This window comes from Phyllopteryx taeniolatus, chromosome 17 (assembly GCF_024500385.1).
Source record: "Phyllopteryx taeniolatus isolate TA_2022b chromosome 17, UOR_Ptae_1.2, whole genome shotgun sequence".
In the NCBI taxonomy this organism is placed as follows: Eukaryota; Metazoa; Chordata; class Actinopteri; order Syngnathiformes; family Syngnathidae; genus Phyllopteryx; species Phyllopteryx taeniolatus.
The window spans coordinates 10644879-10660829 of record NC_084518.1 but is presented as its reverse complement, the minus strand read 5'-3'; the positions used below and the strand labels follow the sequence as shown (position 1 = coordinate 10660829).

Below are 15951 nucleotides of genomic sequence, written 5' to 3'. Positions count from 1 at the left end.
TTAAGATCAAAGCCTTTGTCTCAGTTTTTAATGAAACAGGATTGATAAAGAGAATCTAGTGTTAAGTTTATTTGGTTTTTATTTAGTCACTGATGGTGTAGTGGTACACTCGCCTGACTTTGGTGCAGGCAGCGTGGGTTCAGTTCCCACTCAGTGACGATGTGAATGTGAGTGCGAATGGTTGTCCGTGTCTATATGTGCCCTGCGACTGACTGGCGACCAGTTCAGGGTGTAGTCCGCCTTTCGCCCGAAGTCAGCTGGGATAGGCTCCAGCGTCCCGCGACCCTAACCAGGATAAGCGGTGTTGAAAATGGATGGATGGATGGATGGTTTTATTTATTTTGTATCGACGGACCTGACCCACACTCCAGCACAGTAGATGGCGGTAATGTATCTTGAACGTTTGATGCCACCCGCCAACAAAAAAGAAGAAGAAAAAGAAGAAGCCGAAGAAGACCTTGCAGCCAATCATGCAGAGAATGCTCATTCAAATTCAAACCTGCTCAGTCAGCTCTACAGTTTCTGGCGCATTGTTTGAAACTCCAACTGCGAAATAGCATGAAGAATGTTTAGACGGCCAAAAGCGCTGTAGTTAGTGGTTTGCTTTGACGTCGGCTTGTACACTGAAAGCTTATTTTTTAATTCCTTGGGATCTAACGGTTTTTAGACTGACGAGAGCACAAAAATACTGGTAAACAAACGTCCGTCCAACCTTTAGCAAAGGAGGTAAGTTCATCGTGACTTAGATATACCAATTAAATCTTACTTCTGACATTGTATCAAATATTTTTTTAAACAATATTTTCTACACCTGTATGTATGCATGTATGTATGTATGTATGTATGTATGCATGCATGTATGTATGTATGTATGTATGTATGAATGTATGGTATGTATGAATGAATGAATGAATGTACGTACGTATGTATGTATGTATGTATGTATGTATGTATGAATGAATGTACGTACGTACAGGATTTGACGATTTTATTTCAAAATACATAAAGAGGTATATTGTCACACTTATACATAGGTAGTCGGCTTTGATATAATCAATAGCTGTCACCGAGGTAACTGAAACAACTGTCATTACAATTAATATTCGCAATTTGGGAGAGTTGTATTTATCTTTTTTCAAATGTCATGTGGGCAAGGTTGGAGTTATCCTTCCTGTTTAGCAACTCAAGTCATTGTCACTGTGAAGGGCTTGTCTTTTGACACACCTTCACGTCTGCTAATCCCTGCAGTGAGCTACGTATTGTACAAATCAATACTGTATAGTCACAATAACTTCAATGTATATTGTTGAGAAATGTCTTATACAATGTGTCTCTCAACAGGTAAGACAGCCCCTAAATTATTATACCCCCCAAAAAAGTTTGCATCTCTATTGCTTGACATGTATTATTGTCTTTGCAACAGGTAAATGGCGTTTTCTTTGTCCACGACGTGTGCGTCCCCTTTTGACGAAGGAGAGGAGATTGCTGTATTTGAGTCCACTGCAGCAGACTATGGAGGATTGGGCATGCCACGTCTGCCTGAACTCTCGCTAATTTCACCGGGCCTGGACCCTCAGCAATCCACTATGGGGCTGGTGAGTGTTGTTTGATAAAGAATGTCTTTCTTTTAGTGTTTACACTGTGTGGTTTAATTAAAACTAAAAGCATAGTCCACCACAGTTTACCAATTTGTTGAATAAATCAAAAATTCTCAAATGATTTAAGCATTCATGGCAATTCACAAATCATGTACTTTAGAAAGTGGCTGTGAAACCTGCAATGATGGGGCCAGGCTGTGGCGATAAAGAGACCGAGAGGGTGAAGGTCTTCCTGCGCATACGACCCCTCACAGAGGAAGAGAGAGAGAGGGGCGAAGAGCAGGTCCAAATATGGAACAATCCAGTTCCCCTCGTATGCGTGTGGTGCCTCTCTAAATGTGCTCCTCTTGCAGGACTGTGTGGACATACAAGATGAAGAGACACTGCTTCTTAAAGCTCCCAGGTGCTCACAAAACATGAAGATGGCAGAGAGGGGCATCTCTCAGAGCATGCACAAGTTCACTTTCTCCAAGGTGGGTTACTCTTACAAACACATTATGTAGGTAGACTGAGGGCAGAGTGATATGGTCATCATTTTTTTTCTTCCCAAACAAAAATCCCTGATCTTCCATTTTAATCCTTTTATTCCCCCCCCTGCCATTGCTGTAGGATAAGGACATATCAATGACATTATTCAACACAGTGTTGCATTTTTTTTTTCCAAATCATTAACTTTCACAGGAATAATTAGTTATGCACCCAAGTGAAAATTCCTGGCAGAAACTGAAAATGTGGAACCCAAGGCTGAAAACTGAAACCCCAAAAGAAATTACTGTCAATTATTAGTAAAATTGCATTTCTGGCTTTGACTGCAGAGCTGCCAACCGAGAAATCACTTCGAGAACAGTTTGTCTGAATTTCTATCCATCTATCCATATTCCATACCACTTATCCTCACTATTGTTGCGTGTGTGCTGGAGCCAATCCCAGCTGACTTTGGGTGAGAGGCAGGGTACACCCTGAACTGGTCGCCAGCCAATCGCAGGGCACATAAAAACAAACAACCATTCACACTCATTCACACCTATGGGCAATTTAGAGTCTTCAATTTACCTACATGCATGTTTTTGGGATGTGGGAAGAAACCGGAGTCCCCGGAGAAAACCCACGCAGACACGGGGAGAACATGCAAACTCCACACAGGTGAAGCCGGATTTGAACCCGCATCCTCAAAATTGTGAGGCAAACGTGCTAGACAGTCGGGCCACCGTGCCGCCTCATAGTTTTCAGCTTTCTAATAATCTGAATTACCCCTTTGGGCATATTTCAAGTAATATTCTATCTGCCTGGATAAATATGCCAACGCCTCAAAACAAACAACCTTCAATCATCTGCACACACAGTAAAACAACCGGAAATTATGCTACTGTATTACTGTTCACCTTAAGAAATGACTACAGCAGAACTAAGTGTTCCGGATATTGGGGGCGTGGGTGGGAGGAATCGTCTGACATTACCGGCTCGTCCACATTGAACACCTCCTTGGTGCAGTATTTTATTTTGTACCCCGGCTGCCAAGCCATGGAGATGAAAGTTCTCTTTGCGTCCAGTGTCAACACATTGTAAGTCAATGATCATCGCCTCCATGGTAGCGAATAAGCTACACTTTTTACCATGCTTCTTACAAGTGTCACGAAGGGAGGTCGTGGAGTGGGATAGGCGAAGACTAGGTCAAAGCCATGCTAATTGATAAGCTATCATTACAAGCCGTCGCAAAACATTGAAATAAGTGATTTGGTGAAACTGTACACTTGTTTCACAGGTCTAGGTGGAACTGTTTTCGTGGAGCGTAACCAACTTTAAACAACAAAATAACAAGCCACTTAATGTTTAGATATCAATCCATTTTCCGAACCGCTTATTATGGGCTGAAATATGTGCCAGCAGGAAATGAATTTGAATTATTTATATTTTAATTTGATTTTCTACACTTGAAAAACTGAATTTTAAAAAAATAATTTGAATTTGTATTGTTTAATTTGAAACATTGCATTTAAAAATGGAATCTGAATAGTGTCATTTGAAATTGAATTTATTAGTTTGGAAATCAAGTCCAAAAAAAATGTGAAAGTGAATGCAATAATTTTTTTTATCCGCAATGAAAATTCTAATTATATATTTTCACATTTGGGTTGATCATTTAAGATTCAGTTCAACAAATGCAATTAGCTGTGACAGATATACAGGGACTGTAAGGAATAGCAATCGATCGGCGATACACAGATCTCCTTTTTGGCCAATCAGCGCCTTCGTTTTTTTATCATGTGATATAGGGACTCCGGAAAGTCAAATCTTCTAACCAGCTACTGTATTTTAACCTTTATACCACCTTTCCTTAACCTTTGTGGAATGCATCATTTGGTCAGAAAGAGATAAAAAGGTGCTTCCTTTTGAACATAGGAAATGACATATCACACCGACGTGACTAAATCATCTTTCAGTTTTTTCCCCCAACATAAAATCATCCAGGCATTGAACTCATGCCTTCGGCTTTACTTACACCTAAAGGTAGAAACGGCACATCTCGACACAGACAGCACTGTTTCAAATTAATTTAGGGGGTTTACATGAATTAATTTTAGTCCAGCCCGTATGCATCCGTTGTCAATTTTTATTTATTTAAAAAAAAAAAAATTGGGGGGACATTTTTTGGACTTTAATGTTTTCCACCAAAGACTAATCTGTTAATCAAAGGTTAGAGGGCTACACAGATTTAAACAAATTAACTTTAAAAGCATGGAACAATTTCAGTTATTAGAAATAGGAGATAAACATTGACTATTCACTGTTATCGCATTCTATGGCACCATTGATTCTCATTATAAATCACATTTTTCAATATACTGTAAACCTGATGTGTTATGAATACTGAATGAATCCAAGCATGATATAATGATCCATCCATCCTTTTTCTTTACCGCTTATCCTCACTAGGGTCACTGGCTGCTGGAGCCTATCCCAGCTATCTTCGGGCGGGAGGCGGGGTACACCCTGAAACGGTCGCCAGCCAAGTACATCCTTATTAAGAACAATTAATTTATAATTCTAAGAATAATGAAAATTGACATTGTGATGTAGAAACAATAAATACAATATCTTAGATACAAAATATAACAAAGGGAATCAGGCTCTGTTCACAAAAAATGCACTTAAACAAATACTAAACAATTGTCACAGAGGTATAAACAATCATTAATGCCTTAACAGGCAATATACTGCCAATGAAGTTCCCAGTTGGTGATGAAAAAGTTACATAAAACAAGTAGAATAAAGCAACCAAGATTTTTACTATTTTTCAAAAGTCTGCAGCCTTTCTTTAAATGCTGCTTTATCAACATGTTCAATGGTTGCATCTCTTACAATAGTGAGTATGCTATACTGTATATAATGTGAGCATATGTGCACCATATACACTGTCATGTTTGTATTTGCATTGTTTGGAGAAAGTTTTCCATAATTGCAAGCTAATGGGAAATGGGAAATTTCCCACTGTTTTTTTTTATTCCCAGTTGACAAATTTGGGTGTGATGGTTGTTTTTGTCACTTTGAGGTTTTGTGTTGTCTTTGATGCGACTTCATACAAATTCAAAATTGTTCCCACATCGTTGTGGTGACGTTAGGCTAAGGATCTAATTCCTTTTATGCCACAACTTTCTAACCGCTTGTGGCTTGCTGTCAGAAAACTTAGCTTCATGTACGCGAGCGTCCGCCTTTCAAAAGCACACACAGCCAATCATAGGGTGCGGCCCTTTTTTGTTTTGTTTGTCGCACTATTCAGACGCAGGTTTCAGTCTAAAACAGATTAATCTTACTTTATGCGTCCCTGTTAATTTTTGTGCGTCTCATATGCCGGACGCACATCAAAAGGGATCCCTGCTAATACATATTTTTGTCTTTATAGATGGTAAGAAAATAAGTGCCTCTTCTGAGGAAATCTTTCTTTTGTTTCAAACACAGTCCTGTATCGATTAACATTTTAAATACTCAACAATTTAACATAAGAAAATTGTCCTAATGCATGGCTTGGCTGGTCCATATGTAAGAGGTTTAGAGTTGTTCAGGTGAGGCAAGGCACGTACCGCAGGTCAAAGGTTTCCAAGATGTCTCTAAATCACTGCTTTTGCAACATATAAGTGGGCACCATGTATTTGGCAATGACTGACCTTTTACAGGGCTCCTTTCTTGTCATATGCAAAACAATGTCAAAATTAAAGTTGTGGTCTCTGCAGGAATTAATCTTTGTAAAATAGTCGCTGGAGGGGTCAGAAAAGTTGCTAAATATAATACTAAATCACTAGGTTCATAACGAGGACTCTTGCTTTTGTAAAATCACTTTTCTCTGTTTGCAGCCATTTTGTAGGTGTAAACAGTGCACGTCAGCGGGGACATGCTTTGAACTACAGAAGTCATTTGAAAAACAATTAAAATTGTTGGAATGAATAAGATAGATTAAATTAATCGCCTAGCCATCAGTGTACAGATGTACCTACACCTCTTACACATCAAATGAGATCTAGTACAAGAACTGTAACAACATGCACTTTGTGTCTTGTTAAACTCTGTATAAGATTTGTGGACCAGAGACGACACAGCAACACTTTTATGAGTGCACCATGAAGGAGATGGTCGCCAATGTTCTTCAAGGCAAGAACAGACTCCTTTACACTTATGGAGTCACCAATTCTGGAAAGACTTACACTATTCAAGGTACGATGTTTTGTTAGGACGTATACTAAGCACAAAACTCCCTGTGGTCATCTTTGAAGATACAATTTTATATCTTGTCAAAAGAGTTACTGAATATAATTACTGTATTTTGCAGGGACTCGTCGTGATGCAGGCCTCCTACCCAGAGCTTTAGTGTCTCTGTTCAAAAGACTTCAGGGTCATCTCTATCACGCCATGGACCTGAAGCCTGTCTTGTACCAGGATGTGAGACACCTGGAGCCCTGTGAGGTCAAAGTGGAGGAAATGCGCAGAAATTCTCTGCTCAAAGAGGTAACTAAAACAGCCCAGAAAGAAAATCCCTGATTAGTTGCACATTGATATGGAAGTATTGCTCTCGTGTGTTACAGGATGAGAACATGAGTTCTCGTCGAGCTGGCAACACGACAATATGGGACAGCGGGATTGGAGGACTTTCTGCTGCCAGTCACATTGCTGTCCAGCTGGATGGTAAGGGGAATTTGTAGAAGAAATGTTTTGTATTTGACTTTTTCCCCCAAACAGGAAAGGGAAGCATGTTTTCATCAGTAGTTCCCATCTTGTTCAATAAACACTTTCCCAATAACTGAATCAAATACTTGATCAATGTCACAGCAATATTTTTCTGTAAATGACTAAATTTAGTCCTGAGTTGGTAATGCATTTCTATGTCAAATATTATGGCAGTATTTAGAAGTACTGTAGACGGTGTAACAGGGGTAGGTGAATCTTTGTGCTGATGTGTTTTAAAAAAAAAAAATAATAATAAATTTAGGGACCAAATAGACAAGTTATTTGTAGATGGGGTAAAAAAGAAAAGTGACGATGTAAAATAATTCATGCTCATTGTTAAAGTGGATTATTTATAATTATTGATTTCATTTTCTGTAGTTCTTTTGCGCACTAGGGTCATGGGCGTGCTGGAGCCTATCCCAGCTATCTTCAGCCGAGAGGCGGGGTACACCCTGAATTGGGTGTTAGCCCATCGCAGGGAACATACTGTATAAACAAACAACCATTTGGGCTCACATCCACAACTACGGGCAATTTAGAGTCTTCAATTAACCTACTATGCATGTTTTTGGGATGTGGGAGGAAACCGGAGTGCCCGGAGAAACCCCACGCAGGCATGGGGGGAGAAGATGCAAACTCCACACAGGCGAGACCGGGATTTGAACCCCGGTCCTCAGAACTGTGAGGCAGATGTGCTAACCAGTCGTCCACCGTGCTTCTTTATAATTAACTTAATTATAATAATTAACTAATTATAATGAACCATTTTTAATTAAGAATTATTATTTTTTAATTTGTTAATGAAAGAAAAAAAAGATTTCAATAATTACATAAATGAACCAAACATGCATTAAAAAAGAAAAATACATACATTGGCCAATTTTAGGGGGAAAAAACCCGCCAAAATAATGTAACATGTATTACAGAAGACTTCATTATGTAAATGCTTCGCTGGCTGGAATGAAGTATGGGGTAGTTGGATGTGGCCTGTAGGCAATACTTCACCCACCCCTGTGATATAAACCTGTATTATACACAAGTATAAAGTTAACATGATGCAAAATGCTTCAGCTGTCTTCACATGCACATCCTCATTCTGCAGACTGTGACAGTGTGTGTCTGGAGCCCGACAGCATGTCACACAGCGGTGGAGATGAACTGGGGGAAGGGCTGCAGTTCTCAATCTGGGTGTCCTTTTATGAGATCTACAACGAGTTTCTGTATGACCTACTGGACGCCGCAGCCTCTCTGCAGCCGAGAAAGAGGATCACACTGCGGCTGAGCGACGACAAGCACGGCAATCCCTATGTGAAAGGTAATTGACATTGACAAGACATAGTGCAGTAAGCTATAGTGATGCACCGAAATTAAAATGCTTGGCCGAAAACGAGGAAAAGATGTCAATTATTAGTAAAATTGCATTTATGGATTTGACTGTGGACTAACCTCACTAAATGCAAGGCATTACAATTGCATAAATTAATATTAATGCTTCAAAGATTCAATCAATTACCAAATAAAAATATCTATGCAGTACTTGACATTCCATCGATGCACAGATACGGCTGAGCAATATGAGGAAAAAGAAAAACTGAAAACCAACATTGAATGCATGTTACCTTCGATCCCTCAGGCATCACTGCATTAAAAACCGGCCTCATTATATAAAGCGTATTGGCACGTGGACTAAGGAACACTTCAGAAAACTTTTTCAGTTAACAGTTTGTTGCTACCTCTATAAATGCAAATTAAAACTCTACCACGAAAAGGGAAAGCCATATACTGTATCAACACAATCCAGAAATGCTGTCGGCTTCTCTGGACCTGAGCTCATCTGAGATGGACTGACGCAATCACATCTGTGAAAGGAAGGCACCATTAATGTTGAAAAGTACTGTACATACAGGTTTTGGAGCAGCATACGCTGCCACCCAAGCAACATCCCCGCTTATTTGAACAAAACAATGCGGAACCACATTCTGCTCGTGTTACAACAGCATGGCTTCGTGGTACTCAACTGGCCTGCCAGCCATCCAGATCTGTCTCCTGCTGAAAATGTGTGGTGCATTATCAAGCACAAAATATGACAACGGAGACCCTGGACTGTTAAACTGGAGCTTGATTAAGCAAGCATGGGAAAGATTTCCACCTACAAAGCTTCAATAATTAGTGTCCTCAGTTCCCAAACGCTTATTGAATTTTGTTAAAAGGAAAGGTAACACTGTGGTGAACATGCCCCTGTGCCAGCTTTTAAGGAATGTGTTGCAGGCATCAAAGTCAAAATGAGTGAATATTTGCAAAAAATGCTTCACAGTTTGAACATTAAAGGTCCTGTTTTAACAAACCAGCTTTTTCTAGTATCTGGGATGTAATAGTCTCTTTGGTGCCTCAGTAAACATGTGAAATATGAATTAAAATAGTCCACGCAGTCCTGAAATCAGGTCATTCGAATTTCACAAGCTTATTTAAGTCACTATTGAAGATCTCCGCCTTCCTCTCTGCTCCCGAGCCAGCGCTGTCAACTTAAGTGTGTGCTCTCACAGGTAGTGAGGGCTCAGTGTTCTTCACGGAGGCAACCAATCAGAGGAAAGGGAGCGGTCTTAGCCAAATATGGACAAAGCGGATGCAAAACTGGGTCAAACAGAAGTAGCTGTCAGAGGGGCCTTTTCTGGACACTCATATGACAAAACCGAGGTGTTTTTTGAAGTGAAATTGACACTTATACTAAGGCCATGTTCGAGAGTCTAAATGGTAGTATCAGAGCTTTAAATATCTTGTCTTTGTTGTGTAATCTACTTCATTGGAATAGAGGTTTTTGTATATATATTACACACTTTATTGGACGCGTTTAGGTATACCTACACAATCTACTGAGAGGTAGATTCCAAAATTCACAAAAATAAGTAAAAAAAAAAAAAAAATACCCTTTAAAAATATTTTGTAGTTTGCAGTAGTACATAACTGCATTTAATTAAATTAATATCTTTTTTTGACACCCTCAGTCTAAACGAAGCATTATTACCTTTAGTAAAGGCAGACTTTCATACATCTCTTCAATTGAGTCTCATATTGTGGTCATGATGTTGATATTGTGCCATAGCATTTCAGTGTCTTTCCTGTTGATGTAAGTATATGAACTTTGGTGCATCCTCTGGTTTTGTCAGACCTAACATGGGTCCAGGTCCGCAGTGCAGAAGAAGCTTGGAAGATTCTGAGAGCCGGACGTCGTAATCAAAGTTTTGCCAGCACCCACCTCAACCAAAATTCGAGTCGTAGGTAAGAGTCTTTCAAATTCTTTCCAGTTCTTTATTTCATAGAATTTTGTGTTGCTGGTGCCTATTTCTTTAGTCTTACTTTTTCTTTTTTTTCTTAACCTCTGCAGTCACAGCATTTTCTCCATCCGTGTCATCCATGTCCATCCAAATGCAGAATCTGGTCAGAACATGCACATTAGCGAGTAAGTGAACCACCTGAGACAATATTTGGGTGTCTCCAACTATCACTTTTCAAAATGTTTTTATTTATTTTTATTTGCTTTACTTATCTGGTTGTGGACTCCTTGCAGACTGACTATCTGCGATCTAGCTGGGTCGGAACGTTGCAAAGAGCAGCGCTGCGGTGAACGAATGAAGGAAGCCAACAACATAAACACCTCCCTTCTTACCCTGGGCCGCTGCATTGCTGCTCTGAGACATAACCAGACTAACAAGTATGTGCTTAAGTATATTTTATACCTACATATTTTACATTGGAAAAAAATCACCAGAAAAACATTTCCAAAAGTGTGTATATATGCTGAAATAATAATGACCTTGTTTCAGTTTACTGAAATTGTCTTACTTAAGGCGAAATCAGGGTCTGTTTAGTTGAACGCAAAGCTATCATTCTGTTGGAAACAGATGGAAACAGGTTCATTTTACCTTCACTATATGTCACAGATAAACAAATGTATGTCATTTGTAGCAAATATATTTTGTGAAAATAAAATTTTGGGGGGTGTAATTGAATAATTTCCCATGGCACACTGTGTGCTGTTTAATTACTAGTATAAACGTAGTCAAGCAGATTTTTGAAAGGAAAGGCTACAGCATTTAAATGACATTCACAGGTCACGGCCCCCTCAAGTGGTGCCCTTCAGGGACAGCAAGCTGACGCGAGTGCTTCAAGGTTTCTTCTGTGGCCGAGGAACTTCCAGCATGGTGGTCAACATCAACACATGTGCCTCCATCTATGATGAGACTCTGCAAGCCCTCAAGTTTTCAGCTATTGCTTCCCAAGTAAGCATTTACAGTTGGAGTGACTTCAGTTTTTGCTTATTAGGCCAAAGGAAGGTTAAAAAAAATTTCATGATTTCCTTCTAGCTGGTCCATGCACCCTCCACAAAGAACAGAGTGGCCTATATCCTGTCTCTGCTGCGTGAGCCAGCCAACAGGAATGACAGCACAGTGTTGGAAGAGGATGCAGATGACAGCGATGTTGAAGATGGAGATATCACCTTGTTGAATACAGAGGTAAGTCATTGGCACGAGGGAGGGGGACATTATCACTTGCTGTTTTTTGTTAATCTATTACACATTTTACATATCACCTATGGCTGTCTGCAGAAAAAATATAGAACTGTAGTCAAAATGGCAAGTACCGATATTGCGATGTTCAGACTTTTTCAATTGGTAACCTACTGCATATGGACACTTAACTCATTCGACACGTTCTGTTACAGACAAAATGTCTAAATCTGATTCTCAAACACTGCCCTGGTACAGTAAGTATGCCTCGGGTATGCCTTGCTAAATGATCTAATTTTACTTAATTGGTCAAAATTGTTTACTACAAATGATGTATCTTTGTTTAGCTATGTATCTATCCCAGTGAAGTATAATGACAGGCAGAACACACTTTGCACTAGATGGCAGAAGGTGCAATTAACCTGACTATCCACCTGTTGCCATTCATACAACAGAAAAAAATATAAATTAGGTAGCTATACTTTTTATGAAATTTTTATTTGGTGGTATGAAATGAGATTTTTCTAAAGTAAATGTTCCTTGGCTCAAAGGTTGGGGAAACAAAGGTCTAAATGTTGACGTAAACATCCCTCGGTCAATTTAGAGAGCATGCTTCCAATGCTGCTTTTGAATGAAATGCATTCTTATTTTGTGCATTTTAAGGTAATTCGGCTTCATGTTCTTGAAATCTGACCGGAAAAAGTGTGACTAATATTGGCTGAGAAGTTTTATTGTCACAGTATATTCCGCAGAATAGTAAAGATGTGAAAATAGCCCCAAAGTGCATTTTTTTGCTCTTGGATCGAACGACTTCTAGCACCGAAATAAAATGGCCCAAATAAAACTTTAAAAAATAACACGTTGTTTATTGTTGCTAGCTCATAGCTTTGCTGTGGCTGAAACACAAGCTTGTACACTATGTTATTTGCTATTAAAAACCATGACTGTAAGCTACTACAGTGTCGTGCACCATAAGACAAAAATGTGACAGTAAAAAATGGCACAAATTCAACTAGTGGTAACAAACACATTAACAACAATAATGAACGTCTTTATTATGGCAATAATTCAAATTTGCTTGTCGAAATGAATTGTGGTAACCGCGTGGCTTTACCATCATTATGCTAGCGTCTAGTCCGAACTACAGCCTCCCTATTGTTGTCCAACCTTTCTTTCTACTAAGGTGGAATGCTTGTTGCAGGCTATGCATTTGCGCCGCCCCAGCTATCCTACAAGCTACAGGTAACGTGGCTAAATACAATGCTGAGCTGCGGAGGCGAAGGTGCGCATAACATTCGTTGTCAACGCAGCATAAGTCACTGATCATCGCCTCCATGACAGGAAATAAACGATCGTTAACACTCAGGGAGGCCAAGAAGGGAGACAGTCGGCGGGGAAGCCAGTTGCTAAGCTAACGTAACATGAAGGTGCAAAACACCAAAATACATGATTGGGTGGTACAGTACACTTGTCACATAGAGTAGGTCTGGCTGGGATCGTGTTATAGCGGAGATTAGCCAACTTTGAAAAGCAAAACATCAGGCAAATTAGTGTGTGTCTAAAGAGGAAAACACTGAAATATACGATAATGCTAGAAAGCTACACAAACAGTGACCGGAAACTGGAAATGAATACTACGTCACCTGAGAAAATGGACCCATAAATTTTAAAAGTACATAACTATAATAAATATTTAGAGTATAGCATTACTGTTATTTACGGAGCCCCCCTGGTGCCTAGGTATGAGAAAAATAAAATTCATTGATAATCTGTTCCCTCAGTTTAGTAATCTGTACCCTCAGTTTAGTAATCCGTTGCCTCAGTTTAGCAAATGTCTGGGGCTCCGTATACCTACGTATATCTGTCAAGTGAAGTAAATTCTATTTGTATGTTATATTCTTACTCGTGTGAATTCTGTGTATAAATTGTCATGTCGTGATATATCCTACATCCCATTTTTTTCTACTGAAAGGCAATATTGCTGTAGTTCGAGGGGGTTGATCATTATATAGCAGGACTGGTTACAATTAGCCTGCGTGTTTCCTAAACACAGTACTAAATTGAGGGTACGGATTACTAAACTGAGGGTACAGTTTACTAAACTGAGGGTACAGATTATCAATAAATTTTATTTTTCTCATACCTTGGCACCAGGGGGGCTCTGTATTTATTAGTCCCATAATGGGGAATTTGCATAATTTCAGCAGCAATAGAGGCTACAGGAATCCAAAAAGATCAGGCAAGAGAAGACATTTGGGTGCAAATGTGTCCACTAGTACAAGGTTGATACAGTAAAATAAAAAATATTGAAGCAATCATTTTTTTTTTTTTTTTTAGCGATTACATTTATAGAGTGATTGTTGTGAAACTTAACAGTATGAAGATTATTATTTTTTTAAATATCCTATCACATTATACAGGAAGTCCTCGATTTACGAATGAGTTCCGTACGCTGGCGACGTAACACGATTTTCCGCGCAAGTCGGATTTCACCGTTAAAGTCGAAATTTACGGCGAAATACTTCTGTTATGGGTATTGTCCCACGTGATTGTGACAGCAAGCTCAGTGTGTGTAGGTGTATGCGTTGATGTGTGAGTGAGACGGGACTGTGAAGGAGGGAGTGCGCGCAGGTGCAAGTGTGTACAGTGGCAAGTGTAGTGACGGCGACCGGGGAAGAGTAGCAATTAGCGGAGGACCCATTGACGTTGAATGTGCAGAGGAGCTAATAAAGCCATTAAAGCAGCAAATCGGTGCGTCGTGCCTTTATTGTTGCTGCCACCCAGCTCAGCTGTGCAACGAGAGAAGGGAGTTAACCCCAAGAAGGACAACCTCGGCCATGGAGAAGGCGTCTTCCCTGCGTCTCCTGACCACGGTCAGGTGACCGTAGCAGGAAAGGTTAACACTTCGTATAAAGAAACTAAAATACATTAAATAAAAAAAATAAGATGCTGTACTTGCCCTTACTACTGAGAGTGTGAAAAAAGGAGCACGAAAAAGGCAAAAGATGCTCTCGCCGCACAAACACAGACAAGCACTATGCACTAGCTAAGCAGAAACACGATGGTGCTGGGACAAAATGGCGGAGGAGGCACGGGCGTCGTATATATACTGCAATAACAGTCTATATACTGCAATAACTGTTCCATGGTAATGTTCTTGATGTAATTTTAAACATGGCTCGGAGCGGGAATTGGGTCCCTGCGGGATGCCTCGGTGGGGCAGGCGGAACACCCTGGGTCCCTCGGTGTGGGACGTGTCCCGTCTGCTGGGCTGCTCTCGGGTGGACCCCTGGGCCTGATCCCGCCCCTCGATTGATTGGGTTGGGTCCTCAGCCACCGCGGTGCGGCCACAGCAATTACAGGACACTTCTGTCAGTCTTTGCGCATGTAAAACGGTATCAATTCACTTGCATGTATCCGCAGACACATACCCCTTACTGCAACAAATAACTCATGAATATGCAAATCGCTTGTGTATCCTGTTACTTATACTCTCGTCCTGTACACTTAAGTTGTACAGCCGGGTTCACGACCCTGGTCCTGCATGCTTCTTCCCCTGTCCTTGTCCTGTTCTATCTTGTCCTATCCTTCCCTCACAGGGTGTAGCACTACAGCCCCATGTGACACTCATATTTAACGTTTCATTGTTAATGTCATAATGTAATGATTTAGTTCACTCATCCTGATTACAATTATTCCTTTGTCTTTGTTTCTCTCTCCGTTCTAGAAACTTTGTTCTGTTCGACTGATCAAGTCTTATTCTCAATAAACCTCAATTATAATACCACAGCGCAAGCTTAAAAGCTCCACTGTGACACAGTAAAAGTGTTTCGACATAAAAGGGATGCAGATTTTCCATTCTGCTTGACCTAACAGCCGAACAGGACAAAAAAAAAGTAGGTTTTTTATTTTTTTTTTGGTATAAAAAGCTTACAAATTCCGTTTGGTTGATAATTCCTTTCGGTGTTTCGGTCAAGAATTTTCATTTCGGTGCATTACTAGTAATGACTGAAAAAATACACCTCCAGTATTCTCTTTTACAAAAATCATACTGCGGGCTGTTTCCATTTAGCAACGTAAGAGTCAAAATATTAAAAACGCATCTCAATATGATGTGCTACAGTTGTGCATCACTTCAAATCACAATAAAATGAGCATTATCTTTGCAAAGGCAGGAATTTTGACACAGCTCTTGTTTCGGACCGCATTAAATTGCGCTGGTTTATCTAATGTTGTTGGTATTTAAACTCATGTCTGGAAATTGTCTTCAAGGTGGGAATTGTAGATGCTTTAACTGCCACAGTTTAACCTAAGTAATTATACAACTTTACAAGATGGGCATTCAATCCTAAGAAATGTGAAGAATCACGTCTTCTTTCTTTCTTTTTTTTTTTTAAGTCTTTGCTGCAGGCCATCGACGTCCTCAAGCGGGAGGTGCAGCGGCAGCAGGAAGAAAAAGAACTTCTCGAGGCTAACGTGAGGGAGCAGGTGGTCTCTGAGATGATGGAGGTCATCTCCAGAATGCAAGACGATTTCAGGTGTGCTTTAACCTGTTTTTTTTGTTTTGTTTGTTTTCTCAACAAAAAAAACCTTCTTTCTTCCTGTCCTGTAGTGAAACCTTGGCGGCAGAG

At 39.9% G+C, this 15951-nt stretch overlaps 1 protein-coding gene across 2 annotated transcripts in view; it reads left to right on the top strand.

The window, feature by feature from the left end:
* Positions 1-480: 480 nt before the first annotated feature.
* The window catches only part of kif20a (kinesin family member 20A), a 29357-nt gene continuing 13886 nt past the window's right edge, over positions 481-15951 (top strand). The window contains exons 1-15 of one of the 2 annotated variants that reach the window (XM_061751808.1): positions 481-726; positions 1424-1595; positions 1759-1881; positions 1952-2071; positions 6167-6305; positions 6421-6596; positions 6674-6773; positions 7918-8130; positions 9980-10091; positions 10198-10272; positions 10381-10524; positions 10924-11092; positions 11177-11326; positions 15719-15858; positions 15933-15951. The exon at positions 15933-15951 is cut by the window's right edge and continues 84 nt beyond it. In XM_061751808.1, the coding sequence (XP_061607792.1) occupies positions 1428-1595; positions 1759-1881; positions 1952-2071; positions 6167-6305; positions 6421-6596; positions 6674-6773; positions 7918-8130; positions 9980-10091; positions 10198-10272; positions 10381-10524; positions 10924-11092; positions 11177-11326; positions 15719-15858; positions 15933-15951 (1848 nt within the window). In that variant the 5' untranslated portion in view covers positions 481-726; positions 1424-1427. The remainder of the gene's footprint in view (positions 727-1423; positions 1596-1758; positions 1882-1951; positions 2072-6166; positions 6306-6420; positions 6597-6673; positions 6774-7917; positions 8131-9979; positions 10092-10197; positions 10273-10380; positions 10525-10923; positions 11093-11176; positions 11327-15718; positions 15859-15932) is intronic. The other variant, XM_061751807.1, reaches the window with a different exon arrangement.